The sequence below is a fragment of the Balaenoptera borealis genome, assembly GCF_965194805.1.
Source record: "Balaenoptera borealis genome assembly, chromosome: 20".
NCBI classification, from domain to species: domain Eukaryota; kingdom Metazoa; phylum Chordata; class Mammalia; order Artiodactyla; family Balaenopteridae; genus Balaenoptera; species Balaenoptera borealis.
In genome coordinates, this window is record NC_138879.1 from 19,739,927 (window position 1) to 19,767,788 (window position 27,862).

At 41.5% G+C, this 27,862-nt stretch overlaps 8 protein-coding genes and 1 long non-coding RNA gene across 12 annotated transcripts in view; 1 reads left to right on the forward strand and 8 right to left on the reverse strand.

The window, feature by feature from the left end:
* Positions 1-27,862, forward strand: part of LOC309619297 — a 388,116-nt gene that overhangs the window by 265,177 nt on the left and 95,077 nt on the right. The gene's annotated exons all lie outside the window — the stretch shown is intronic.
* On the reverse strand, positions 270-2,900 carry LOC309619273 (keratin-associated protein 9-3-like). The gene has a single exon (XM_082374340.1). The coding sequence runs from the start codon at positions 1,378-1,380 to the stop codon at positions 949-951; it is 432 nt and encodes a 143-aa protein (XP_082230466.1). The 5' UTR covers positions 1,381-2,900; the 3' UTR covers positions 270-948.
* Positions 3,942-5,141, reverse strand: LOC309619280 (keratin-associated protein 9-3-like). Its single transcript, XM_082374347.1, has one exon. It carries the CDS (start codon positions 4,964-4,966, stop codon positions 4,535-4,537), a length of 432 nt encoding a protein of 143 aa, XP_082230473.1. The 5' UTR covers positions 4,967-5,141; the 3' UTR covers positions 3,942-4,534.
* LOC309619282 (keratin-associated protein 9-3-like) lies at positions 7,935-8,726 on the reverse strand. The gene has a single exon (XM_082374349.1). It carries the CDS (start codon positions 8,549-8,551, stop codon positions 8,120-8,122), a length of 432 nt encoding a protein of 143 aa, XP_082230475.1. The 5' UTR covers positions 8,552-8,726; the 3' UTR covers positions 7,935-8,119.
* LOC309619281 (keratin-associated protein 9-3-like) lies at positions 11,322-12,258 on the reverse strand. The gene has a single exon (XM_082374348.1). It carries the CDS (start codon positions 12,134-12,136, stop codon positions 11,705-11,707), a length of 432 nt encoding a protein of 143 aa, XP_082230474.1. The 5' UTR covers positions 12,137-12,258; the 3' UTR covers positions 11,322-11,704.
* On the reverse strand, positions 14,908-17,761 carry LOC309619272 (keratin-associated protein 9-3-like). Its single transcript, XM_082374339.1, has one exon. The coding sequence runs from the start codon at positions 15,720-15,722 to the stop codon at positions 15,291-15,293; it is 432 nt and encodes a 143-aa protein (XP_082230465.1). The 5' UTR covers positions 15,723-17,761; the 3' UTR covers positions 14,908-15,290.
* LOC309619279 (keratin-associated protein 9-3-like) lies at positions 18,709-20,218 on the reverse strand. The gene has a single exon (XM_082374346.1). It carries the CDS (start codon positions 19,305-19,307, stop codon positions 18,876-18,878), a length of 432 nt encoding a protein of 143 aa, XP_082230472.1. The 5' UTR covers positions 19,308-20,218; the 3' UTR covers positions 18,709-18,875.
* LOC309619277 (keratin-associated protein 9-3-like) lies at positions 21,213-23,241 on the reverse strand. Its single transcript, XM_082374344.1, has one exon. The coding sequence runs from the start codon at positions 22,891-22,893 to the stop codon at positions 22,462-22,464; it is 432 nt and encodes a 143-aa protein (XP_082230470.1). The 5' UTR covers positions 22,894-23,241; the 3' UTR covers positions 21,213-22,461.
* LOC309619276 (keratin-associated protein 9-3-like) lies at positions 24,799-27,056 on the reverse strand. The gene has a single exon (XM_082374343.1). It carries the CDS (start codon positions 26,477-26,479, stop codon positions 26,048-26,050), a length of 432 nt encoding a protein of 143 aa, XP_082230469.1. The 5' UTR covers positions 26,480-27,056; the 3' UTR covers positions 24,799-26,047.

A 27,862-nucleotide genomic window follows, 5' to 3' on the forward strand; every position in this document is an offset into this window, starting at 1 on the left:
CTCCGTTGAAGATCTTTTGACCACATATGTGAGGGTTAATTCTGGGCTCTCTATTCTATTCCATATTTGTGCATATGTCTGCTTTTATGTCAATACCATGCTGTTTTGATTACTGTAGCTTTGTAGTGTAGTTTGAAATCAGAGCATGAGATGCCTCCAGCTTTGTTCTTCTTTCTCAAGGTTGCTCTGGCTATTCAGGGCCTTTTGTGGTTCCTTACAAATTTTGGGATTGTTTGTTATATCCTGGAAAACGTCATTGGGATTTTGATAAGGATTGCATTGAATCTGTAGATTACTTTAGGTAGTATGGACATTTTAACAATAGTAATTCTTCCAGCCATGAGCATGGAATACCTTTCCCTCAGTAAACCCTCAGGTATTTTTAGTTTGTGCTCTTTATGGGGATTAACCTCCCCTGGATTTGATCATATATCCTAACATGGTGTAAGAAGAGTACCACGGGATATCAAAGTCAGATTAGAATCTTTTTGGCGACACTCAATGAAGGAAAAGAGATACGTTTGCCGTACCAAATATGTATAATTTATTAGACCTCGGTATATTATTCCCCTTTCATAGGAAGTGAAAGTTGCAAGACGGTGGAGTTTAGGAGGTGAATGTGTCTGAGAAGGACAGATGGTTCTTCCTCAGCTTTGGCAGCCTTGGGCTGTGGAGAGGAGGCTTGCTGAAGGTCAATCCCAAGGCAAACTTGTTTTCCCATTTCTTGGGTCGAATTTGTATTTTGGTGGCCTTAGTGGAGAGATCAAGATCTTTCTAGTATTGAATGGAATCAGATAAGTCTGTGAAGTCCAAATATTTGGTAACCCCTCAGAAAAAGTCAATTAAAGTTCAAGAACTTGTTAGTGTCCAGGGGTGGTTGAAGAGATAATTACTTCATGGATTGAGGTGGAAGTTGAACTTTCAAGTTGAAAATCAGCAACCTGGCTTTTAGCAGGTGGGCTGCCAGCAAGTGGGCTCACAGCAGGTGGGCTGGCAGCAGCAGGCTAGGCGGCAGCAGGACCGTCCACAGTAGGATGGGCGGCAGCAGGAGGCCTGGGCATGGTGCAGCTGGCAGCAGCACGGGGGGGTGCAGCTCACCACACAGCAGGGAGGCAGGCAGGTGCCCTCCACGCGGCAGTCAGGTCGGCACCACCTGGTGCGGCAGCTCACAGCTCCACTGCCCCCCTCCTGGCCACAGCCAATGCTACCAGCAATGCCACAGCCAGTCTCACAGCCACTGGTCTGGCAGCAGTTGGTCTGGCAGAAGGTTGGCTGGCAACACCCGGTTTGGCAGCAGGTTGGCTGACAGCAGCTGGAGCCACAGGTCCCACCAGTGGAACAGATGGGAAATCCACAGAAGCTAGTGGAACAGCAGGCCATGGTGTCAGGAGTTAGGTTGAGAGTTGACTTGTTAAGAGAAGTTTCTGAGTTTTGGCTGCACTTCCTACGTCTGGCCTTTTATATATCCTGCAGAGCCGTGTATTTCCCTAACATTTAGCATTTTTCCTTGATACCATTGCGAAGTCAGTCTCTGACTGGCTAATACCTGAGTTGTTAAGGTTATAAATAGCATTTTCAATGGACTGCTTGGGTCATTGTTCAATTAAATCTCATTATGTTTCTTCTTTGCCCTTTGGATCAAGCCAAGGCTCATTATGGAAGTCACATGATAGTCTAGACTTGGGCCAACCATTGCCCTGGCTTGCTTTGTCATAAATGTCCTTTGACAACCTTGAGGCAGAGTTTATCTAAACTGAACATTCTCTTCCTAACTGGTCATTCAATTAAGGATCATGATCTCGTAAACAATTTGTCTTGACTTGGAATGGCTACCATTAGTGTCATCAAAACGTGAGCTATCACCTGATTCATCAGCATCAGAAGAAGTATGCTTTTCTGTGTTCCGTTTGTGCAAGTTACAGGATCCTCAGAACTCGAACAAGTAGTTTTGTTATCAATGTACATATTCCCAACTGAAACCCTTAATGACTTTTCTTGTGGATTGTTTCCTGACTCTACTAAATTAAACATAATATGCTAGTAATAAATACACATTTTAATAAGTCAAACAGTAGGCAGGCATATAAAGAAAAGTTAATGTTCTTCCTCCTTTCCCCAAAACGTACACATCCCTTCCAAGACTAGTACTTCAGAGATAATCAATATTAATACTTTTGGTGCACGTACTTTGACACATTTCTCCCTGCTTGTGCAAACATAAACCAGTGTATGTACACATACATTGTCTTGCTTAGTAAAGTTGGCGTCTCCTATACCTATTTATTTAAAAAACATTTTCATTGTAATAAAATACACATGACATAAAATTTACCATCTTAACCATTTTTAAGTGTACAGTTCACTAGTGTTAAGCATATTCACATCGTTGTGTGATCAATCTCCAGAACTCTTTTTGTCTTACACAACTGAAACTCTATATCCATTAAACAACCACTCCCCCTTTCTCCCCTCCCCAAGCTCTTGGCAGTCATCATTCTAATGTGTGTTTTGATGAATTTGACTGCTCTTTGTACCTCATGTAAGTTGAATCATACAGTATTTATCTTTTTGTGACTGGCTTATTTCACTTAGCGTAATGTCCTCGAGATTCATCCACATTGTAGAATATGACAGAATTTCCTTCCTTTTTAAGGCTGAATAAGATTCCATTGTACGCTTGTTCCACGATTTGTTTATCCATTCATCCCTCGATGACACTTGGGTTGCTTGCCCCTTTTAGCTATTTGCAATTAGTGCTGCCAGGAACATGAGTGTACAAATATCTCTTCCAGACCACGCTGTCAATTCTTTGGGGTATATACCTAGGAGTAGAACTGCTGGATCATATGGTAATTCTATTTTTGATTTTTTGGGTAACTGCCATACGGTTTCCCGTAGTGGGTGTATCATTTTACATTCACGCCAGCAGTGCACAGGGGTTCCAATTTTTCCATGTCCTTGCCAACACTTTGAGTTACTTGAGAGTAGCCATTCAAATGGATGTGAGGTGGTATGTCACTGTGGTTTTGGTCTGCATTTTCCTAATGATGAGTGGTATTGAGCATCTTTTCATGGGTTTTTTGGCCATTTGTATATCTTCCTTGGAGATATGTCCATTCATGTCCTTTGCCCAGTTGTTTGTGGTTGTTGTTCTTGTTTTGTTGTTGAGTTGCAGGAGTTCTTTATATATTGTGGAATACTAACCCGTCATCAGATATATGATTTGCAAATACCTTCTCCCATACAGTGGATCGCCTTTTCATTTTGTTGTGTCCTTTGATGCAGAGAAGTTTTTAATTTTGATGTAGTTCAGTTTGCCTGTTTTTTAACTTTCGTTGTCTATGCTTTTGGTGTCATATCCAAGAAATCATTACCAAATCCAATATCACGAAGATTTTCCTCTGTGTTTTCTTTTACGAGTTTTATAGTTTTAGCTTTTATATGTAAGTCTTTGATCTATTTTGAGTTAACTTTTGTAGATGTTTTGAGATAAGGGTCCAACTTCATTTTTTGGCATGTGGACATCTGGTTTTCCCCACACCATTTGTTGAAAAGATTGCCCTTTCCTATTGAATGGTCTTGGCACCTCCGTTGAAGATCTTTTGACCACATATGTGAGGGTTAATTCTGGGCTCTCTATTCTATTCCATATTTGTGCATATGTCTGCTTTTATGTCAATACCATGCTGTTTTGATTACTGTAGCTTTGTAGTGTAGTTTGAAATCAGAGCATGAGATGCCTCCAGCTTTGTTCTTCTTTCTCAAGGTTGCTCTGGCTATTCAGGGCCTTTTGTGGTTCCTTACAAATTTTGGGATTGTTTGTTATATCCTGGAAAACGCCATTGGAATTTTGATAAGGATTGCATTGAATCTGTAGATTACTTTAGGTAGTACGGACATTTTAACAATAGTAATTCTTCCAGCCATGAGCATGAAATACCTTTCCCTCAGTAAACCCTCAGGTATTTTTAGTTTGTGCTCTTTATGGGGATTAACCTCCCCTGGATTTGATCATATATCCTAACATGGTGTAAGAAGAGTACCACGGGATATCAAAGTCAGATTAGAATCTTTTTGGCGACACTCAATGAAGGAAAAGAGATACGTTTGCCGTACCAAATATGTATAATTTATTAGACCTCGGTATATTATTCCCCTTTCATAGGAAGTGAAAGTTGCAAGACGGTGGAGTTTAGGAGGTGAATGTGTCTGAGAAGGACAGATGGTTCTTCCTCAGCTTTGGCAGCCTTGGGCTGTGGAGAGGAGGCTTGCTGAAGGTCAATCCCAAGGCAAACTTGTTTTCCCATTTCTTGGGTCGAATTTGTATTTTGGTGGCCTTAGTGGAGAGATCAAGATCTTTCTAGTATTGAATGGAATCAGATAAGTCTGTGAAGTCCAAATATTTGGTAACCCCTCAGAAAAAGTCAATTAAAGTTCAAGAACTTGTTAGTGTCCAGGGGTGGTTGAAGAGATAATTACTTCATGGATTGAGGTGGAAGTTGAACTTTCAAGTTGAAAATCAGCAACCTGGCTTTTAGCAGGTGGGCTGCCAGCAAGTGGGCTCACAGCAGGTGGGCTGGCAGCAGCAGGCTAGGCGGCAGCAGGACCGTCCACAGTAGGATGGGCGGCAGCAGGAGGCCTGGGCATGGTGCAGCTGGCAGCAGCACGGGGGGGTGCAGCTCACCACACAGCAGGGAGGCAGGCAGGTGCCCTCCACGCGGCAGTCAGGTCGGCACCACCTGGTGCGGCAGCTCACAGCTCCACTGCCTCCCTCCTGGCCACAGCCAAGGCTACCAGCAATGCCACAGCCAGTCTCACAGCCACTGGTCTGGCAGCAGTTGGTCTGGCAGAAGGTTGGCTGGCAACACCCGGTTTGGCAGCAGGTTGGCTGACAGCAGCTGGAGCCACAGGTCCCACCAGTGGAACAGATGGGAAATCCACAGAAGCTAGTGGAAGAGCAGGCCATGGTGTCAGGAGTTAGGTTGAGAGTTGACTTGTTAAGAGAAGTTTCTGAGTTTTGGCTGCACTTCCTACGTCTGGCCTTTTATATATCCTGCAGAGCCGTGTATTTCCCTAACATTTAGCATTTTTCCTTGATACCATTGCGAAGTCAGTCTCTGACTGGCTAATACCTGAGTTGTTAAGGTATAAATAGCATTTTCAATGGACTGCTTGGGTCATTGTTCAATTAAATCTCATTATGTTTCTTCTTTGCCCTTTGGATCAAGCCAAGGCTCATTATGGAAGTCACATGATAGTCTAGACTTGGGCCAACCATTGCCCTGGCTTGCTTTGTCATAAATGTCCTTTGACAACCTTGAGGCAGAGTTTATCTAAACTGAACATTCTCTTCCTAACTGGTCATTCAATTAAGGATCATGATCTCGTAAACAATTTGTCTTGACTTGGAATGGCTACCATTAGTGTCATCAAAACGTGAGCTATCACCTGATTCATCAGCATCAGAAGAAGTATGCTTTTCTGTGTTCCGTTTGTGCAAGTTACAGGATCCTCAGAACTCGAACAAGTAGTTTTGTTATCAATGTACATATTCCCAACTGAAACCCTTAATGACTTTTCTTGTGGATTGTTTCCTGACTCTACTAAATTAAACATAATATGCTAGTAATAAATACACATTTTAATAAGTCAAACAGTAGGCAGGCATATAAAGAAAAGTTAATGTTCTTCCTCCTTTCCCCAAAACGTACACATCCCTTCCAAGACTAGTACTTCAGAGATAATCAATATTAATACTTTTGGTGCACGTACTTTGACACCTTTCTCCCTCCTTGTGCAAACATAAACCAGTGTATGTACACATATATTGTCTTGCTTAGTAAAGTTGGGGTCTCCTATACCTATTTATTTAAAAAACATTTTCATTGTAATAAAATACACATGACATAAAATTTACCATCTTAACCATTTTTAAGTGTACAGTTCACTAGTGTTAAGCATATTCACATCGTTGTGCGATCAATCTCCAGAACTCTTTTTGTCTTACACAACTGAAACTCTATATCCATTAAACAACCACTCCCCCTTTCTCCCCTCCCCAAGCTCTTGGCAGTCATCATTCTAATGTGTGTTTTGATGAATTTGACTGCTCTTTGTACCTCATGTAAGTTGAATCATACAGTATTTATCTTTTTGTGACTGGCTTATTTCACTTAGCGTAATGTCCTCGAGATTCATCCACATTGTAGAATATGACAGAATTTCCTTCCTTTTTAAGGCTGAATAAGATTCCATTGTACGCTTGTTCCACGATTTGTTTATCCATTCATCCCTCGATGACACTTGGGTTGCTTGCCCCTTTTAGCTATTTGCAATTAGTGCTGCCAGGAACATGAGTGTACAAATATCTCTTCCAGACCACGCTGTCAGTTCTTTGGGGTATATACCTAGGAGTAGAACTGCTGGATCATATGGTAATTCTATTTTTGATTTTTTGAGTAACTGCCGTACGGTTTCCCGTAGTGGGTGTATCATTTTACATTCACGCCAGCAGTGCACAGGGGTTCCAATTTTTCCATGTCCTTGCCAACACTTTGAGTTACTTGAGAGTAGCCATTCAAATGGATGTGAGGTGGTATGTCACTGTGGTTTTGGTCTGCATTTTCCTAATGATGAGTGGTATTGAGCATCTTTTCATGGGTTTTTTGGCCATTTGTATATCTTCCTTGGAGATATGTCCATTCATGTCCTTTGCCCAGTTGTTTGTGGTTGTTGTTCTTGTTTTGTTGTTGAGTTGCAGGAGTTCTTTATATATTGTGGAATACTAACCCGTCATCAGATATATGATTTGCAAATACCTTCTCCCATACAGTGGATCGCCTTTTCATTTTGTTGTGTCCTTTGATGCAGAGAAGTTTTTAATTTTGATGTAGTTCAGTTTGCCTGTTTTTTAACTTTCGTTGTCTATTCTTTTGGTGTCATATCCAAGAAATCATTACCAAATCCAATATCACGAAGATTTTCCTCTGTGTTTTCTTTTACGAGTTTTATAGTTTTAGCTTTTATAGGTAAGTCTTTGATCTATTTTGAGTTAACTTTTGTAGATGTTTTGAGATAAGGGTCCAACTTCATTTTTTTGCGTGTGAACATCTGGTTTTCCCCACACCATTTGTTGAAAAGATTGCCCTTTCCTATTGAATGGTCTTGGCACCTCCGTTGAAGATCTTTTGACCACATATGTGAGGGTTAATTCTGGGCTCTCTATTCTATTCCATATTTGTGCATATGTCTGCTTTTATGTCAGTACCATGCTGTTTCGATTACTGTAGCTTTGTAGTGTAGTTTGAAATCAGAGCATGAGATGCCTCCAGCTTTGTTCTTCTTTCTCAAGATTGCTCTGGCTATTCAGGGCCTTTTGTGGTTCCATACAAATTTTGGGATTGTTTGTTATATCCTGGAAAACGCCATTGGAATTTTGATAAGGATTGCATTGAATCTGTAGATTACTTTAGGTAGTATGGACATTTTAACAATAGTAATTCTTCCAGCCATGAGCATGGAATACCTTTCCCTCAGTAAACCCTCAGGTATTTTTAGTTTGTGCTCTTTATGGGGATTAACCTCCCCTGGATTTGATCATATATCCTAACATGGTGTAAGAAGAGTACCACGGGATATCAAAGTCAGATTAGAATCTTTTTGGCGACACTCAATGAAGGAAAAGAGATACGTTTGCCGTACCAAATATGTATAATTTATTAGACCTCGGTATATTATTCCCCTTTCATAGGAAGTAAAAGTTGCAAGACGGTGGAGTTTAGGAGGTGAATGTGTCTGAGAAGGACAGATGGTTCTTCCTCAGCTTTGGCAGCCTTGGGCTATGGAGAGGAGGCTTGCTGAAGGTCAGTCCCAAGGCAAACTTGTTTTCCCATTTCTTGGGTCGAATTTGTATTTTGGTGGCCTCAGTGGAGAGATCAAGATCTTTCTAGTATTGAATGGAATCAGATAAGTCTGTGAAGTCCAAATATTTGGTAACCCCTCAGAAAAAGTCAATTAAAGTTCAAGAACTTGTTAGTGTCCAGGGGTGGTTGAAGAGATAATTACTTCATGGATTGAGGTGGAAGTTGAACTTTCAAGTTGAAAATCAGCAACCTGGCTTTTAGCAGGTGGGCTGCCAGCAAGTGGGCTCACAGCAGGTGGGCTGGCAGCAGCAGGCTAGGCGGCAGCAGGACCATCCACAGTAGGATGGGCGGCAGCAGGAGGCCTGGGCATGGTGCAGCTGGCAGCAGCACGGGGGGGTGCAGCTCACCACACAGCAGGGAGGCAGGCAGGTGCCCTCCACGCGGCAGTCAGGTCGGCACCACCTGGTGCGGCAGCTCACAGCTCCACTGCCCCCCTCCTGGCCACAGCCAATGCTACCAGCAATGCCACAGCCAGTCTCACAGCCACTGGTCTGGCAGCAGTTGGTCTGGCAGAAGGTTGGCTGGCAACACCCGGTTTGGCAGCAGGTTGGCTGACAGCAGCTGGAGCCACAGGTCCCACCAGTGGAACAGATGGGAAATCCACAGAAGCTAGTGGAACAGCAGGCCATGGTGTCAGGAGTTAGGTTGAGAGTTGACTTGTTAAGAGAAGTTTCTGAGTTTTGGCTGCACTTCCTACGTCTGGCCTTTTATATATCCTGCAGAGCCGTGTATTTCCCTAACATTTAGCATTTTTCCTTGATACCATTGCGAAGTCAGTCTCTGACTGGCTAATACCTGAGTTGTTAAGGTATAAATAGCATTTTCAATGGACTGCTTGGGTCATTGTTCAATTAAATCTCATTATGTTTCTTCTTTGCCCTTTGGATCAAGCCAAGGCTCATTATGGAAGTCACATGATAGTCTAGACTTGGGCCAACCATTGCCCTGGCTTGCTTTGTCATAAATGTCCTTTGACAACCTTGAGGCAGAGTTTATCTAAACTGAACATTCTCTTCCTAACTGGTCATTCAATTAAGGATCATGATCTCGTAAACAATTTGTCTTGACTTGGAATGGCTACCATTAGTGTCATCAAAACGTGAGCTATCACCTGATTCATCAGCATCAGAAGAAGTATGCTTTTCTGTGTTCCGTTTGTGCAAGTTACAGGATCCTCAGAACTCGAACAAGTAGTTTTGTTATCAATGTACATATTCCCAACTGAAACCCTTAATGACTTTTCTTGTGGATTGTTTCCTGACTCTACTAAATTAAACATAATATGCTAGTAATAAATACACATTTTAATAAGTCAAACAGTAGGCAGGCATATAAAGAAAAGTTAATGTTCTTCCTCCTTTCCCCAAAACGTACACATCCCTTCCAAGACTAGTACTTCAGAGATAATCAATATTAATACTTTTGGTGCACGTACTTTGACACCTTTCTCCCTGCTTGTGCAAACATAAACCAGTGTATGTACACATACATTGTCTTGCTTAGTAAAGTTGGGGTCTCCTATACCTATTTATTTAAAAAACATTTTCACTGTAATAAAATACACATGACATAAAATTTACCATCTTAACCATTTTTAAGTGTACAGTTCACTAGTGTTAAGCATATTCACATCGTTGTGCGATCAATCTCCAGAACTCTTTTTGTCTTACACAACTGAAACTCTATATCCATTAAACAACCACTCCCCCATTCTCCCCTCCCCAAGCTCTTGGCAGTCATCATTCTAATGTGTGTTTTGATGAATTTGACTGCTCTTTGTACCTCATGTAAGTTGAATCATACAGTATTTATCTTTTTGTGACTGGCTTATTTCACTTAGCGTAATGTCCTCGAGATTCATCCACATTGTAGAATATGACAGAATTTCCTTCCTTTTTAAGGCTGAATAAGATTCCATTGTACGCTTGTTCCACGATTTGTTTATCCATTCATCCCTCGATGACACTTGGGTTGCTTGCCCCTTTTAGCTATTTGCAATTAGTGCTGCCAGGAACATGAGTGTACAAATATCTCTTCCAGACCACGCTGTCAATTCTTCGGGGTATATACCTAGGAGTAGAACTGCTGGATCATATGGTAATTCTATTTTTGATTTTTTGAGTAACTGCCATACGGTTTCCCATAGTGGGTGTATCATTTTACATTCACGCCAGCAGTGCACAGGGGTTCCAATTTTTCCATGTCCTTGCCAACACTTTGAGTTACTTGAGAGTAGCCATTCAAATGGATGTGAGGTGGTATGTCACTGTGGTGTTGGTCTGCATTTTCCTAATGATGAGTGGTACTGAGCATCTTTTCATGGGTTTTTTGGCCATTTGTATATCTTCCTTGGAGATATGTCCATTCATGTCCTTTGCCCAGTTGTTTGTGGTTGTTGTTCTTGTTTTGTTGTTGAGTTGCAGGAGTTCTTTATATATTGTGGAATACTAACCCGTCATCAGATATATGATTTGCAAATACCTTCTCCCATACAGTGGATCGCCTTTTCATTTTGTTGTGTCCTTTGATGCAGAGAAGTTTTTAATTTTGATGTAGTTCAGTTTGCCTGTTTTTTAACTTTCGTTGTCTATTCTTTTGGTGTCATATCCAAGAAATCATTACCAAATCCAATATCACGAAGATTTTCCTCTGTGTTTTCTTTTACGAGTTTTATAGTTTTAGCTTTTATAGGTAAGTCTTTGATCTATTTTGAGTTAACTTTTGTAGATGTTTTGAGATAAGGGTCCAACTTCATTTTTTTGCGTGTGAACATCTGGTTTTCCCCACACCATTTGTTGAAAAGATTGCCCTTTCCTATTGAATGGTCTTGGCACCTCCGTTGAAGATCTTTTGACCACATATGTGAGGGTTAATTCTGGGCTCTCTCTTCTATTCCATATTTGTGCATATGTCTGCTTTTATGTCAGTACCATGCTGTTTCGATTACTGTAGCTTTGTAGTGTAGTTTGAAATCAGAGCATGAGATGCCTCCAGCTTTGTTCTTCTTTCTCAAGATTGCTCTGGCTATTCAGGGCCTTTTGTGGTTCCATACAAATTTTGGGATTGTTTGTTATATCCTGGAAAACGCCATTGGAATTTTGATAAGGATTGCATTGAATCTGTAGATTACTTTAGGTAGTACGGACATTTTAACAATAGTAATTCTTCCAGCCATGAGCATGGAATACCTTTCCCTCAGTAAACCCTCAGGTATTTTTAGTTTGTGCTCTTTATGGGGATTAACCTCCCCTGGATTTGATCATATATCCTAACATGGTGTAAGAAGAGTACCACGGGATATCAAAGTCAGATTAGAATCTTTTTGGCGACACTCAATGAAGAAAAAGAGATACGTTTGCCGTACCAGATATGTATAATTTATTAGACCTCGGTATATTATTCCCCTTTCATAGGAAGTGAAAGTTGCAAGACGGTGGAGTTTAGGAGGTGAATGTGTCTGAGAAGGACAGATGGTTCTTCCTCAGCTTTGGCAGCCTTGGGCTGTGGAGAGGAGGCTTGCTGAAGGTCAATCCCAAGGCAAACTTGTTTTCCCATTTCTTGGGTCGAATTTGTATTTTGGTGGCCTCAGTGGAGAGATCAAGATCTTTCTAGTATTGAATGGAATCAGATAAGTCTGTGAAGTCCAAATATTTGGTAACCCCTCAGAAAAAGTCAATTAAAGTTCAAGAACTTGTTAGTGTCCAGGGGTGGTTGAAGAGATAATTACTTCATGGATTGAGGTGGAAGTTGAACTTTCAAGTTGAAAATCAGCAACCTGGCTTTTAGCAGGTGGGCTGCCAGCAAGTGGGCTCACAGCAGGTGGGCTGGCAGCAGCAGGCTAGGCGGCAGCAGGACCGTCCACAGTAGGATGGGCGGCAGCAGGAGGCCTGGGCATGGTGCAGCTGGCAGCAGCACGGGGGGGTGCAGCTCACCACACAGCAGGGAGGCAGGCAGGTGCCCTCCACGCGGCAGTCAGGTCGGCACCACCTGGTGCGGCAGCTCACAGCTCCACTGCCCCCCTCCTGGCCACAGCCAAGGCTACCAGCAATGCCACAGCCAGTCTCACAGCCACTGGTCTGGCAGCAGTTGGTCTGGCAGAAGGTTGGCTGGCAACACCCGGTTTGGCAGCAGGTTGGCTGACAGCAGCTGGAGCCACAGGTCCCACCAGTGGAACAGATGGGAAATCCACAGAAGCTAGTGGAACAGCAGGCCATGGTGTCAGGAGTTAGGTTGAGAGTTGACTTGTTAAGAGAAGTTTCTGAGTTTTGGCTGCACTTCCTACGTCTGGCCTTTTATATATCCTGCAGAGCCGTGTATTTCCCTAACATTTAGCATTTTTCCTTGATACCATTGGGAAGTCAGTCTCTGACTGGCTAATACCTGAGTTGTTAAGGTTATAAATAGCATTTTCAATGGACTGCTTGGGTCATTGTTCAATTAAATCTCATTATGTTTCTTCTTTGCCCTTTGGATCAAGCCAAGGCTCATTATGGAAGTCACATGATAGTCTAGACTTGGGCCAACCATTGCCCTGGCTTGCTTTGTCATAAATGTCCTTTGACAACCTTGAGGCAGAGTTTATCTAAACTGAACATTCTCTTCCTAACTGGTCATTCAATTAAGGATCATGATCTCGTAAACAATTTGTCTTGACTTGGAATGGCTACCATTAGTGTCATCAAAACGTGAGCTATCACCTGATTCATCAGCATCAGAAGAAGTATGCTTTTCTGTGTTCCGTTTGTGCAAGTTACAGGATCCTCAGAACTCGAACAAGTATTTTTGTTATCAATGTACATATTCCCAACTGAAACCCTTAATGACTTTTCTTGTGGATTGTTTCCTGACTCTACTAAATTAAACATAATATGCTAGTAATAAATACACATTTTAATAAGTCAAACAGTAGGCAGGCATATAAAGAAAAGTTAATGTTCTTCCTCCTTTCCCCAAAACGTACACATCCCTTCCAAGACTAGTACTTCAGAGATAATCAATATTAATACTTTTGGTGCACGTACTTTGACACCTTTCTCCCTGCTTGTGCAAACATAAACCAGTGTATGTACACATACATTGTCTTGCTTAGTAAAGTTGGGGTCTCCTATACCTATTTATTTAAAAAACATTTTCACTGTAATAAAATACACATGACATAAAATTTACCATCTTAACCATTTTTAAGTGTACAGTTCACTAGTGTTAAGCATATTCACATCGTTGTGCGATCAATCTCCAGAACTCTTTTTGTCTTACACAACTGAAACTCTATATCCATTAAACAACCACTCCCCCATTCTCCCCTCCCCAAGCTCTTGGCAGTCATCATTCTAATGTGTGTTTTGATGAATTTGACTGCTCTTTGTACCTCATGTAAGTTGAATCATACAGTATTTATCTTTTTGTGACTGGCTTATTTCACTTAGCGTAATGTCCTCGAGATTCATCCACATTGTAGAATATGACAGAATTTCCTTCCTTTTTAAGGCTGAATAAGATTCCATTGTACGCTTGTTCCACGATTTGTTTATCCATTCATCCCTCGATGACACTTGGGTTGCTTGCCCCTTTTAGCTATTTGCAATTAGTGCTGCCAGGAACATGAGTGTACAAATATCTCTTCCAGACCACGCTGTCAATTCTTCGGGGTATATACCTAGGAGTAGAACTGCTGGATCATATGGTAATTCTATTTTTGATTTTTTGAGTAACTGCCATACGGTTTCCCATAGTGGGTGTATCATTTTACATTCACGCCAGCAGTGCACAGGGGTTCCAATTTTTCCATGTCCTTGCCAACACTTTGAGTTACTTGAGAGTAGCCATTCAAATGGATGTGAGGTGGTATGTCACTGTGGTGTTGGTCTGCATTTTCCTAATGATGAGTGGTACTGAGCATCTTTTCATGGGTTTTTTGGCCATTTGTATATCTTCCTTGGAGATATGTCCATTCATGTCCTTTGCCCAGTTGTTTGTGGTTGTTGTTCTTGTTTTGTTGTTGAGTTGCAGGAGTTCTTTATATATTGTGGAATACTAACCCGTCATCAGATATATGATTTGCAAATACCTTCTCCCATACAGTGGATCGCCTTTTCATTTTGTTGTGTCCTTTGATGCAGAGAAGTTTTTAATTTTGATGTAGTTCAGTTTGCCTGTTTTTTAACTTTCGTTGTCTATTCTTTTGGTGTCATATCCAAGAAATCATTACCAAATCCAATATCACGAAGATTTTCCTCTGTGTTTTCTTTTACGAGTTTTATAGTTTTAGCTTTTATAGGTAAGTCTTTGATCTATTTTGAGTTAACTTTTGTAGATGTTTTGAGATAAGGGTCCAACTTCATTTTTTTGCGTGTGAACATCTGGTTTTCCCCACACCATTTGTTGAAAAGATTGCCCTTTCCTATTGAATGGTCTTGGCACCTCCGTTGAAGATCTTTTGACCACATATGTGAGGGTTAATTCTGGGCTCTCTCTTCTATTCCATATTTGTGCATATGTCTGCTTTTATGTCAGTACCATGCTGTTTCGATTACTGTAGCTTTGTAGTGTAGTTTGAAATCAGAGCATGAGATGCCTCCAGCTTTGTTCTTCTTTCTCAAGATTGCTCTGGCTATTCAGGGCCTTTTGTGGTTCCATACAAATTTTGGGATTGTTTGTTATATCCTGGAAAACGCCATTGGAATTTTGATAAGGATTGCATTGAATCTGTAGATTACTTTAGGTAGTACGGACATTTTAACAATAGTAATTCTTCCAGCCATGAGCATGGAATACCTTTCCCTCAGTAAACCCTCAGGTATTTTTAGTTTGTGCTCTTTATGGGGATTAACCTCCCCTGGATTTGATCATATATCCTAACATGGTGTAAGAAGAGTACCACGGGATATCAAAGTCAGATTAGAATCTTTTTGGCGACACTCAATGAAGAAAAAGAGATACGTTTGCCGTACCAGATATGTATAATTTATTAGACCTCGGTATATTATTCCCCTTTCATAGGAAGTGAAAGTTGCAAGACGGTGGAGTTTAGGAGGTGAATGTGTCTGAGAAGGACAGATGGTTCTTCCTCAGCTTTGGCAGCCTTGGGCTGTGGAGAGGAGGCTTGCTGAAGGTCAATCCCAAGGCAAACTTGTTTTCCCATTTCTTGGGTCGAATTTGTATTTTGGTGGCCTCAGTGGAGAGATCAAGATCTTTCTAGTATTGAATGGAATCAGATAAGTCTGTGAAGTCCAAATATTTGGTAACCCCTCAGAAAAAGTCAATTAAAGTTCAAGAACTTGTTAGTGTCCAGGGGTGGTTGAAGAGATAATTACTTCATGGATTGAGGTGGAAGTTGAACTTTCAAGTTGAAAATCAGCAACCTGGCTTTTAGCAGGTGGGCTGCCAGCAAGTGGGCTCACAGCAGGTGGGCTGGCAGCAGCAGGCTAGGCGGCAGCAGGACCGTCCACAGTAGGATGGGCGGCAGCAGGAGGCCTGGGCATGGTGCAGCTGGCAGCAGCACGGGGGGGTGCAGCTCACCACACAGCAGGGAGGCAGGCAGGTGCCCTCCACGCGGCAGTCAGGTCGGCACCACCTGGTGCGGCAGCTCACAGCTCCACTGCCCCCCTCCTGGCCACAGCCAAGGCTACCAGCAATGCCACAGCCAGTCTCACAGCCACTGGTCTGGCAGCAGTTGGTCTGGCAGAAGGTTGGCTGGCAACACCCGGTTTGGCAGCAGGTTGGCTGACAGCAGCTGGAGCCACAGGTCCCACCAGTGGAACAGATGGGAAATCCACAGAAGCTAGTGGAACAGCAGGCCATGGTGTCAGGAGTTAGGTTGAGAGTTGACTTGTTAAGAGAAGTTTCTGAGTTTTGGCTGCACTTCCTACGTCTGGCCTTTTATATATCCTGCAGAGCCGTGTATTTCCCTAACATTTAGCATTTTTCCTTGATACCATTGCGAAGTCAGTCTCTGACTGGCTAATACCTGAGTTGTTAAGGTTATAAATAGCATTTTCAATGGACTGCTTGGGTCATTGTTCAATTAAATCTCATTATGTTTCTTCTTTGCCCTTTGGATCAAGCCAAGGCTCATTATGGAAGTCACATGATAGTCTAGACTTGGGCCAACCATTGCCCTGGCTTGCTTTGTCATAAATGTCCTTTGACAACCTTGAGGCAGAGTTTATCTAAACTGAACATTCTCTTCCTAACTGGTCATTCAATTAAGGATCATGATCTCGTAAACAATTTGTCTTGACTTGGAATGGCTACCATTAGTGTCATCAAAACGTGAGCTATCACCTGATTCATCAGCATCAGAAGAAGTATGCTTTTCTGTGTTCCGTTTGTGCAAGTTACAGGATCCTCAGAACTCGAACAAGTATTTTTGTTATCAATGTACATATTCCCAACTGAAACCCTTAATGACTTTTCTTGTGGATTGTTTCCTGACTCTACTAAATTAAACATAATATGCTAGTAATAAATACACATTTTAATAAGTCAAACAGTAGGCAGGCATATAAAGAAAAGTTAATGTTCTTCCTCCTTTCCCCAAAACGTACACATCCCTTCCAAGACTAGTACTTCAGAGATAATCAATATTAATACTTTTGGTGCACGTACTTTGACACCTTTCTCCCTGCTTGTGCAAACATAAACCAGTGTATGTACACATACATTGTCTTGCTTAGTAAAGTTGGGGTCTCCTATACCTATTTATTTAAAAAACATTTTCACTGTAATAAAATACACATGACATAAAATTTACCATCTTAACCATTTTTAAGTGTACAGTTCACTAGTGTTAAGCATATTCACATCGTTGTGCGATCAATCTCCAGAACTCTTTTTGTCTTACACAACTGAAACTCTATATCCATTAAACAACCACTCCCCCATTCTCCCCTCCCCAAGCTCTTGGCAGTCATCATTCTAATGTGTGTTTTGATGAATTTGACTGCTCTTTGTACCTCATGTAAGTTGAATCATACAGTATTTATCTTTTTGTGACTGGCTTATTTCACTTAGCGTAATGTCCTCGAGATTCATCCACATTGTAGAATATGACAGAATTTCCTTCCTTTTTAAGGCTGAATAAGATTCCATTGTACGCTTGTTCCACGATTTGTTTATCCATTCATCCCTCGATGACACTTGGGTTGCTTGCCCCTTTTAGCTATTTGCAATTAGTGCTGCCAGGAACATGAGTGTACAAATATCTCTTCCAGACCACGCTGTCAATTCTTCGGGGTATATACCTAGGAGTAGAACTGCTGGATCATATGGTAATTCTATTTTTGATTTTTTGAGTAACTGCCATACGGTTTCCCATAGTGGGTGTATCATTTTACATTCACGCCAGCAGTGCACAGGGGTTCCAATTTTTCCATGTCCTTGCCAACACTTTGAGTTACTTGAGAGTAGCCATTCAAATGGATGTGAGGTGGTATGTCACTGTGGTTTTGGTCTGCATTTTCCTAATGATGAGTGGTACTGAGCATCTTTTCATGGGTTTTTTGGCCATTTGTATATCTTCCTTGGAGATATGTCCATTCATGTCCTTTGCCCAGTTGTTTGTGGTTGTTGTTCTTGTTTTGTTGTTGAGTTGCAGGAGTTCTTTATATATTGTGGAATACTAACCCGTCATCAGATATATGATTTGCAAATACCTTCTCCCATACAGTGGATCGCCTTTTCATTTTGTTGTGTCCTTTGATGCAGAGAAGTTTTTAATTTTGATGTAGTTCAGTTTGCCTGTTTTTTAACTTTCGTTGTCTATTCTTTTGGTGTCATATCCAAGAAATCATTACCAAATCCAATATCACGAAGATTTTCCTCTGTGTTTTCTTTTACGAGTTTTATAATTTTAGCTTTTATAGGTAAGTCTTTGATCTATTTTGAGTTAACTTTTGTAGATCTTTTGAGATAAGGGTCCAACTTCATTTTTTTGCGTGTGAACATCTGGTTTTCCCCACACCATTTGTTGAAAAGATTGCCCTTTCCTATTGAATGGTCTTGGCACCTCCGTTGAAGATCTTTTGACCACATATGTGAGGGTTAATTCTGGGCTCTCTATTCTATTCCATATTTGTGCATATGTCTGCTTTTATGTCAGTACCATGCTGTTTCGATTACTGTAGCTTTGTAGTGTAGTTTGAAATCAGAGCATGAGATGCCTCCAGCTTTGTTCTTCTTTCTCAAGATTGCTCTGGCTATTCAGGGCCTTTTGTGGTTCCATACAAATTTTGGGATTGTTTGTTATATCCTGGAAAACGCCATTGGAATTTTGATAAGGATTGCATTGAATCTGTAGATTACTTTAGGTAGTACGGACATTTTAACAATAGTAATTCTTCCAGCCATGAGCATGGAATACCTTTCCCTCAGTAAACCCTCAGGTATTTTTAGTTTGTGCTCTTTATGGGGATTAACTCCCCTGGATTTGATCATATATCCTAACATGGTGTAAGAAGAGTACCACGGGATATCAAAGTCAGATTAGAATCTTTTTGGCGACACTCAATGAAGGAAAAGAGATACGTTTGCTGTACCAGATATGTATAATTTATTAGACCTCGGTATATTATTCCCCTTTCATAGGAAGTGAAAGTTGCAAGACGGTGGAGTTTAGGAGGTGAATGTGTCTGAGAAGGACAGATGGTTCTTCCTCAGCTTTGGCAGCCTTGGGCTGTGGAGAGGAGGCTTGCTGAAGGTCAATCCCAAGGCAAACTTGTTTTCCCATTTCTTGGGTCGAATTTGTATTTTGGTGGCCTCAGTTGAGAGATCAAGATCTTTCTAGTATTGAATGGAATCAGATAAGTCTGTGAAGTCCAAATATTTGGTAACCCCTCAGAAAAAGTCAATTAAAGTTCAAGAACTTGTTAGTGTCCAGGGGTGGTTGAAGAGATAATTACTTCATGGATTGAGGTGGAAGTTGAACTTTCAAGTTGAAAATCAGCAACCTGGCTTTTAGCAGGTGGGCTGCCAGCAAGTGGGCTCACAGCAGGTGGGCTGGCAGCAGCAGGCTAGGCGGCAGCAGGACCGTCCACAGTAGGATGGGCGGCAGCAGGAGGCCTGGGCATGGTGCAGCTGGCAGCAGCACGGGGGGGTGCAGCTCACCACACAGCAGGGAGGCAGGCAGGTGCCCTCCACGCGGCAGTCAGGTCGGCACCACCTGGTGCGGCAGCTCACAGCTCCGCTGCCCCCCTCCTGGCCACAGCCAAGGCTACCAGCAATGCCACAGCCAGTCTCACAGCCACTGGTCTGGCAGCAGTTGGTCTGGCAGAAGGTTGGCTGGCAACACCCGGTTTGGCAGCAGGTTGGCTGACAGCAGCTGGAGCCACAGGTCCCACCAGTGGAACAGATGGGAAATCCACAGAAGCTAGTGGAACAGCAGGCCATGGTGTCAGGAGTTAGGTTGAGAGTTGACTTGTTAAGAGAAGTTTCTGAGTTTTGGCTGCACTTCCTACGTCTGGCCTTTTATATATCCTGCAGAGCCGTGTATTTCCCTAACATTTAGCATTTTTCCTTGATACCATTGCGAAGTCAGTCTCTGACTGGCTAATACCTGAGTTGTTAAGGTTATAAATAGCATTTTCAATGGACTGCTTGGGTCATTGTTCAATTAAATCTCATTATGTTTCTTCTTTGCCCTTTGGATCAAGCCAAGGCTCATTATGGAAGTCACATGATAGTCTAGACTTGGGCCAACCATTGCCCTGGCTTGCTTTGTCATAAATGTCCTTTGACAACCTTGAGGCAGAGTTTATCTAAACTGAACATTCTCTTCCTAACTGGTCATTCAATTAAGGATCATGATCTCGTAAACAATTTGTCTTGACTTGGAATGGCTACCATTAGTGTCATCAAAACGTGAGCTATCACCTGATTCATCAGCATCAGAAGAAGTATGCTTTTCTGTGTTCCGTTTGTGCAAGTTACAGGATCCTCAGAACTCGAACAAGTAGTTTTGTTATCAATGTACATATTCCCAACTGAAACCCTTAATGACTTTTCTTGTGGATTGTTTCCTGACTCTACTAAATTAAACATAATATGCTAGTAATAAATACACATTTTAATAAGTCAAACAGTAGGCAGGCATATAAAGAAAAGTTAATGTTCTTCCTCCTTTCCCCAAAACGTACACATCCCTTCCAAGACTAGTACTTCAGAGATAATCAATATTAATACTTTTGGTGCACGTACTTTGACACCTTTCTCCCTCCTTGTGCAAACATAAACCAGTGTATGTACACATATATTGTCTTGCTTAGTAAAGTTGGGGTCTCCTATACCTATTTATTTAAAAAACATTTTCACTGTAATAAAATACACATGACATAAAATTTACCATCTTAACCATTTTTAAGTGTACAGTTCACTAGTGTTAAGCATATTCACATCGTTGTGCGATCAATCTCCAGAACTCTTTTTGTCTTACACAACTGAAACTCTATATCCATTAAACAACCACTCCCCCTTTCTCCCCTCCCCAAGCTCTTGGCAGTCATCATTCTAATGTGTGTTTTGATGAATTTGACTGCTCTTTGTACCTCATGTAAGTTGAATCATACAGTATTTATCTTTTTGTGACTGGCTTATTTCACTTAGCGTAATGTCCTCGAGATTCATCCACATTGTAGAATATGACAGAATTTCCTTCCTTTTTAAGGCTGAATAAGATTCCATTGTACGCTTGTTCCACAATTTGTTTATCCATTCATCCCTCGATGACACTTGGGTTGCTTGCCCCTTTTAGCTATTTGCAATTAGTGCTGCCAGGAACATGAGTGTACAAATATCTCTTCCAGACCACGCTGTCAATTCTTCGGGGTATATACCTAGGAGTAGAACTGCTGGATCATATGGTAATTCTATTTTTGATTTTTTGAGTAACTGCCATACGGTTTCCCGTAGTGGGTGTATCATTTTACATTCACGCCAGCAGTGCACAGGGGTTCCAATTTTTCCATGTCCTTGCCAACACTTTGAGTTACTTGAGAGTAGCCATTCAAATGGATGTGAGGTGGTATGTCACTGTGGTTTTGGTCTGCATTTTCCTAATGATGAGTGGTACTGAGCATCTTTTCATGGGTTTTTTGGCCATTTGTATATCTTCCTTGGAGATATGTCCATTCATGTCCTTTGCCCAGTTGTTTGTGGTTGTTGTTCTTGTTTTGTTGTTGAGTTGCAGGAGTTCTTTATATATTGTGGAATACTAACCCGTCATCAGATATATGATTTGCAAATACCTTCTCCCATACAGTGGATCGCCTTTTCATTTTGTTGTGTCCTTTGATGCAGAGAAGTTTTTAATTTTGATGCAGTTCAGTTTGCCTGTTTTTTAACTTTCGTTGTCTATTCTTTTGGTGTCATATCCAAGAAATCATTACCAAATCCAATATCACGAAGATTTTCCTCTGTGTTTTCTTTTACGAGTTTTATAGTTTTAGCTTTTATATGTAAGTCTTTGATCTATTTTGAGTTAACTTTTGTAGATATTTTGAGATAAGGGTCCAACTTCATTTTTTTGCATGTGGACATCTGGTTTTCCCCACACCATTTGTTGAAAAGATTGCCCTTTCCTATTGAATGGTCTTGGCACCTCCGTTGAAGATCTTTTGACCACATATGTGAGGGTTAATTCTGGGCTCTCTATTCTATTCCATATTTGTGCATATGTCTGCTTTTATGTCAGTACCATGCTGTTTCGATTACTGTAGCTTTGTAGTGTAGTTTGAAATCAGAGCATGAGATGCCTCCAGCTTTGTTCTTCTTTCTCAAGGTTGCTCTGGCTATTCAGGGCCTTTTGTGGTTCCATACAAATTTTGGGATTGTTTGTTATATCCTGGAAAACGCCATTGGAATTTTGATAAGGATTGCATTGAATCTGTAGATTACTTTAGGTAGTATGGACATTTTAACAATAGTAATTCTTCCAGCCATGAGCATGAAATACCTTTCCCTCAGTAAACCCTCAGGTATTTTTAGTTTGTGCTCTTTATGGGGATTAACCTCCCCTGGATTTGATCATATATCCTAACATGGTGTAAGAAGAGTACCACGGGATATCAAAGTCAGATTAGAATCTTTTTGGCGACACTCAATGAAGGAAAAGAGATACGTTTGCCGTACCAAATATGTATAATTTATTAGACCTTGGTATATTATTCCCCTTTCATAGGAAGTGAAAGTTGCAAGACGGTGGAGTTTAGGAGGTGAATGTGTCTGAGAAGGACAGATGGTTCTTCCTCAGCTTTGGCAGCCTTGGGCTGTGGAGAGGAGGCTTGCTGAAGGTCAATCCCAAGGCAAACTTGTTTTCCCATTTCTTGGGTCGAATTTGTATTTTGGTGGCCTTAGTGGAGAGATCAAGATCTTTCTAGTATTGAATGGAATCAGATAAGTCTGTGAAGTCCAAATATTTGGTAACCCCTCAGAAAAAGTCAATTAAAGTTCAAGAACTTGTTAGTGTCCAGGGGTGGTTGAAGAGATAATTACTTCATGGATTGAGGTGGAAGTTGAACTTTCAAGTTGAAAATCAGCAACCTGGCTTTTAGCAGGTGGGCTGCCAGCAAGTGGGCTCACAGCAGGTGGGCTGGCAGCAGCAGGCTAGGCGGCAGCAGGACCGTCCACAGTAGGATGGGCGGCAGCAGGAGGCCTGGGCATGGTGCAGCTGGCAGCAGCACGGGGGGGTGCAGCTCACCACACAGCAGGGAGGCAGGCAGGTGCCCTCCACGCGGCAGTCAGGTCGGCACCACCTGGTGCGGCAGCTCACAGCTCCACTGCCCCCCTCCTGGCCACAGCCAAGGCTACCAGCAATGCCACAGCCAGTCTCACAGCCACTGGTCTGGCAGCAGTTGGTCTGGCAGAAGGTTGGCTGGCAACACCCGGTTTGGCAGCAGGTTGGCTGACAGCAGCTGGAGCCACAGGTCCCACCAGTGGAACAGATGGGAAATCCACAGAAGCTAGTGGAACAGCAGGCCATGGTGTCAGGAGTTAGGTTGAGAGTTGACTTGTTAAGAGAAGTTTCTGAGTTTTGGCTGCACTTCCTACGTCTGGCCTTTTATATATCCTGCAGAGCCGTGTATTTCCCTAACATTTAGCATTTTTCCTTGATACCATTGCGAAGTCAGTCTCTGACTGGCTAATACCTGAGTTGTTAAGGTTATAAATAGCATTTTCAATGGACTGCTTGGGTCATTGTTCAATTAAATCTCATTATGTTTCTTCTTTGCCCTTTGGATCAAGCCAAGGCTCATTATGGAAGTCACATGATAGTCTAGACTTGGGCCAACCATTGCCCTGGCTTGCTTTGTCATAAATGTCCTTTGACAACCTTGAGACAGAGTTTATCTAAACTGAACATTCTCTTCCTAACTGGTCATTCAATTAAGGATCATGATCTCGTAAACAATTTGTCTTGACTTGGAATGGCTACCATTAGTGTCATCAAAACGTGAGCTATCACCTGATTCATCAGCATCAGAAGAAGTATGCTTTTCTGTGTTCCGTTTGTGCAAGTTACAGGATCCTCAGAACTCGAACAAGTAGTTTTGTTATCAATGTACATATTCCCAACTGAAACCCTTAATGACTTTTCTTGTGGATTGTTTCCTGACTCTACTAAATTAAACATAATATGCTAGTAATAAATACACATTTTAATAAGTCAAACAGTAGGCAGGCATATAAAGAAAAGTTAATGTTCTTCCTCCTTTCCCCAAAACGTACACATCCCTTCCAAGACTAGTACTTCAGAGATAATCAATATTAATACTTTTGGTGCACGTACTTTGACACCTTTCTCCCTCCTTGTGCAAACATAAACCAGTGTATGTACACATACATTGTCTTGCTTAGTAAAGTTGGGGTCTCCTATACCTATTTATTTAAAAAACATTTTCATTGTAATAAAATACACATGACATAAAATTTACCATCTTAACCATTTTTAAGTGTACAGTTCACTAGTGTTAAGCATATTCACATCGTTGTGCGATCAATCTCCAGAACTCTTTTTGTCTTACACAACTGAAACTCTATATCCATTAAACAACCACTCCCCCTTTCTCCCCTCCCCAAGCTCTTGGCAGTCATCATTCTAATGTGTGTTTTGATGAATTTGACTGCTCTTTGTACCTCATGTAAGTTGAATCATACAGTATTTATCTTTTTGTGACTGGCTTATTTCACTTAGCGTAATGTCCTCGAGATTCATCCACATTGTAGAATATGACAGAATTTCCTTCCTTTTTAAGGCTGAATAAGATTCCATTGTACGCTTGTTCCACGATTTGTTTATCCATTCATCCCTCGATGACACTTGGGTTGCTTGCCCCTTTTAGCTATTTGCAATTAGTGCTGCCAGGAACATGAGTGTACAAATATCTCTTCCAGACCACGCTGTCAATTCTTCGGGGTATATACCTAGGAGTAGAACTGCTGGATCATATGGTAATTCTATTTTTGATTTTTTGAGTAACTGCCATACGGTTTCCCGTAGTGGGTGTATCATTTTACATTCACGCCAGCAGTGCACAGGGGTTCCAATTTTTCCATGTCCTTGCCAACACTTTGAGTTACTTGAGAGTAGCCATTCAAATGGATGTGAGGTGGTATGTCACTGTGGTTTTGGTCTGCATTTTCCTAATGATGAGTGGTACTGAGCATCTTTTCATGGGTTTTTTGGCCATTTGTATATCTTCCTTGGAGATATGTCCATTCATGTCCTTTGCCCAGTTGTTTGTGGTTGTTGTTCTTGTTTTGTTGTTGAGTTGCAGGAGTTCTTTATATATTGTGGAATACTAACCCGTCATCAGATATATGATTTGCAAATACCTTCTCCCATACAGTGGATCGCCTTTTCATTTTGTTGTGTCCTTTGATGCAGAGAAGTTTTTAATTTTGATGCAGTTCAGTTTGCCTGTTTTTTAACTTTCGTTGTCTATTCTTTTGGTGTCATATCCAAGAAATCATTACCAAATCCAATATCACGAAGATTTTCCTCTGTGTTTTCTTTTACGAGTTTTATAGTTTTAGCTTTTATATGTAAGTCTTTGATCTATTTTGAGTTAACTTTTGTAGATATTTTGAGATAAGGGTCCAACTTCATTTTTTTGCATGTGGACATCTGGTTTTCCCCACACCATTTGTTGAAAAGATTGCCCTTTCCTATTGAATGGTCTTGGCACCTCCGTTGAAGATCTTTTGACCACATATGTGAGGGTTAATTCTGGGCTCTCTATTCTATTCCATATTTGTGCATATGTCTGCTTTTATGTCAGTACCATGCTGTTTCGATTACTGTAGCTTTGTAGTGTAGTTTGAAATCAGAGCATGAGATGCCTCCAGCTTTGTTCTTCTTTCTCAAGGTTGCTCTGGCTATTCAGGGCCTTTTGTGGTTCCATACAAATTTTGGGATTGTTTGTTATATCCTGGAAAACGCCATTGGAATTTTGATAAGGATTGCATTGAATCTGTAGATTACTTTAGGTAGTATGGACATTTTAACAATAGTAATTCTTCCAGCCATGAGCATGAAATACCTTTCCCTCAGTAAACCCTCAGGTATTTTTAGTTTGTGCTCTTTATGGGGATTAACCTCCCCTGGATTTGATCATATATCCTAACATGGTGTAAGAAGAGTACCACGGGATATCAAAGTCAGATTAGAATCTTTTTGGCGACACTCAATGAAGGAAAAGAGATACGTTTGCCGTACCAAATATGTATAATTTATTAGACCTTGGTATATTATTCCCCTTTCATAGGAAGTGAAAGTTGCAAGACGGTGGAGTTTAGGAGGTGAATGTGTCTGAGAAGGACAGATGGTTCTTCCTCAGCTTTGGCAGCCTTGGGCTGTGGAGAGGAGGCTTGCTGAAGGTCAATCCCAAGGCAAACTTGTTTTCCCATTTCTTGGGTCGAATTTGTATTTTGGTGGCCTTAGTGGAGAGATCAAGATCTTTCTAGTATTGAATGGAATCAGATAAGTCTGTGAAGTCCAAATATTTGGTAACCCCTCAGAAAAAGTCAATTAAAGTTCAAGAACTTGTTAGTGTCCAGGGGTGGTTGAAGAGATAATTACTTCATGGATTGAGGTGGAAGTTGAACTTTCAAGTTGAAAATCAGCAACCTGGCTTTTAGCAGGTGGGCTGCCAGCAAGTGGGCTCACAGCAGGTGGGCTGGCAGCAGCAGGCTAGGCGGCAGCAGGACCGTCCACAGTAGGATGGGCGGCAGCAGGAGGCCTGGGCATGGTGCAGCTGGCAGCAGCACGGGGGGGTGCAGCTCACCACACAGCAGGGAGGCAGGCAGGTGCCCTCCACGCGGCAGTCAGGTCGGCACCACCTGGTGCGGCAGCTCACAGCTCCACTGCCCCCCTCCTGGCCACAGCCAAGGCTACCAGCAATGCCACAGCCAGTCTCACAGCCACTGGTCTGGCAGCAGTTGGTCTGGCAGAAGGTTGGCTGGCAACACCCGGTTTGGCAGCAGGTTGGCTGACAGCAGCTGGAGCCACAGGTCCCACCAGTGGAACAGATGGGAAATCCACAGAAGCTAGTGGAAGAGCAGGCCATGGTGTCAGGAGTTAGGTTGAGAGTTGACTTGTTAAGAGAAGTTTCTGAGTTTTGGCTGCACTTCCTACGTCTGGCCTTTTATATATCCTGCAGAGCCGTGTATTTCCCTAACATTTAGCATTTTTCCTTGATACCATTGCGAAGTCAGTCTCTGACTGGCTAATACCTGAGTTGTTAAGGTTATAAATAGCATTTTCAATGGACTGCTTGGGTCATTGTTCAATTAAATCTCATTATGTTTCTTCTTTGCCCTTTGGATCAAGCCAAGGCTCATTATGGAAGTCACATGATAGTCTAGACTTGGGCCAACCATTGCCCTGGCTTGCTTTGTCATAAATGTCCTTTGACAACCTTGAGGCAGAGTTTATCTAAACTGAACATTCTCTTCCTAACTGGTCATTCAATTAAGGATCATGATCTCGTAAACAATTTGTCTTGACTTGGAATGGCTACCATTAGTGTCATCAAAACGTGAGCTATCACCTGATTCATCAGCATCAGAAGAAGTATGCTTTTCTGTGTTCCGTTTGTGCAAGTTACAGGATCCTCAGAACTCGAACAAGTAGTTTTGTTATCAATGTACATATTCCCAACTGAAACCCTTAATGACTTTTCTTGTGGATTGTTTCCTGACTCTACTAAATTAAACATAATATGCTAGTAATAAATACACATTTTAATAAGTCAAACAGTAGGCAGGCATATAAAGAAAAGTTAATGTTCTTCCTCCTTTCCCCAAAACGTACACATCCCTTCCAAGACTAGTACTTCAGAGATAATCAATATTAATACTTTTGGTGCACGTACTTTGACACCTTTCTCCCTGCTTGTGCAAACATAAACCAGTGTATGTACACATACATTGTCTTGCTTAGTAAAGTTGGGGTCTCCTATACCTATTTATTTAAAAAACATTTTCACTGTAATAAAATACACATGACATAAAATTTACCATCTTAACCATTTTTAAGTGTACAGTTCACTAGTGTTAAGCATATTCACATCGTTGTGCGATCAATCTCCAGAACTCTTTTTGTCTTACACAACTGAAACTCTATATCCATTAAACAACCACTCCCCCATTCTCCCCTCCCCAAGCTCTTGGCAGTCATCATTCTAATGTGTGTTTTGATGAATTTGACTGCTCTTTGTACCTCATGTAAGTTGAATCATACAGTATTTATCTTTTTGTGACTGGCTTATTTCACTTAGCGTAATGTCCTCGAGATTCATCCACATTGTAGAATATGACAGAATTTCCTTCCTTTTTAAGGCTGAATAAGATTCCATTGTACGCTTGTTCCACGATTTGTTTATCCATTCATCCCTCGATGACACTTGGGTTGCTTGCCCCTTTTAGCTATTTGCAATTAGTGCTGCCAG

Excerpts from the sequence above, each read along its gene's own strand:
- LOC309619273 (XM_082374340.1), bottom strand. The coding sequence starts at position 1,380 with ATGGCCTGCTGTTCCACTAGCTTCTGTGGATTTCCCATCTGTTCCACT.
- LOC309619280 (XM_082374347.1), bottom strand. The coding sequence starts at position 4,966 with ATGGCCTGCTCTTCCACTAGCTTCTGTGGATTTCCCATCTGTTCCACT.
- LOC309619282 (XM_082374349.1), bottom strand. The coding sequence starts at position 8,551 with ATGGCCTGCTGTTCCACTAGCTTCTGTGGATTTCCCATCTGTTCCACT.
- LOC309619281 (XM_082374348.1), bottom strand. The coding sequence starts at position 12,136 with ATGGCCTGCTGTTCCACTAGCTTCTGTGGATTTCCCATCTGTTCCACT.
- LOC309619272 (XM_082374339.1), bottom strand. The coding sequence starts at position 15,722 with ATGGCCTGCTGTTCCACTAGCTTCTGTGGATTTCCCATCTGTTCCACT.
- LOC309619279 (XM_082374346.1), bottom strand. The coding sequence starts at position 19,307 with ATGGCCTGCTGTTCCACTAGCTTCTGTGGATTTCCCATCTGTTCCACT.
- LOC309619277 (XM_082374344.1), bottom strand. The coding sequence starts at position 22,893 with ATGGCCTGCTGTTCCACTAGCTTCTGTGGATTTCCCATCTGTTCCACT.
- LOC309619276 (XM_082374343.1), bottom strand. The coding sequence starts at position 26,479 with ATGGCCTGCTCTTCCACTAGCTTCTGTGGATTTCCCATCTGTTCCACT.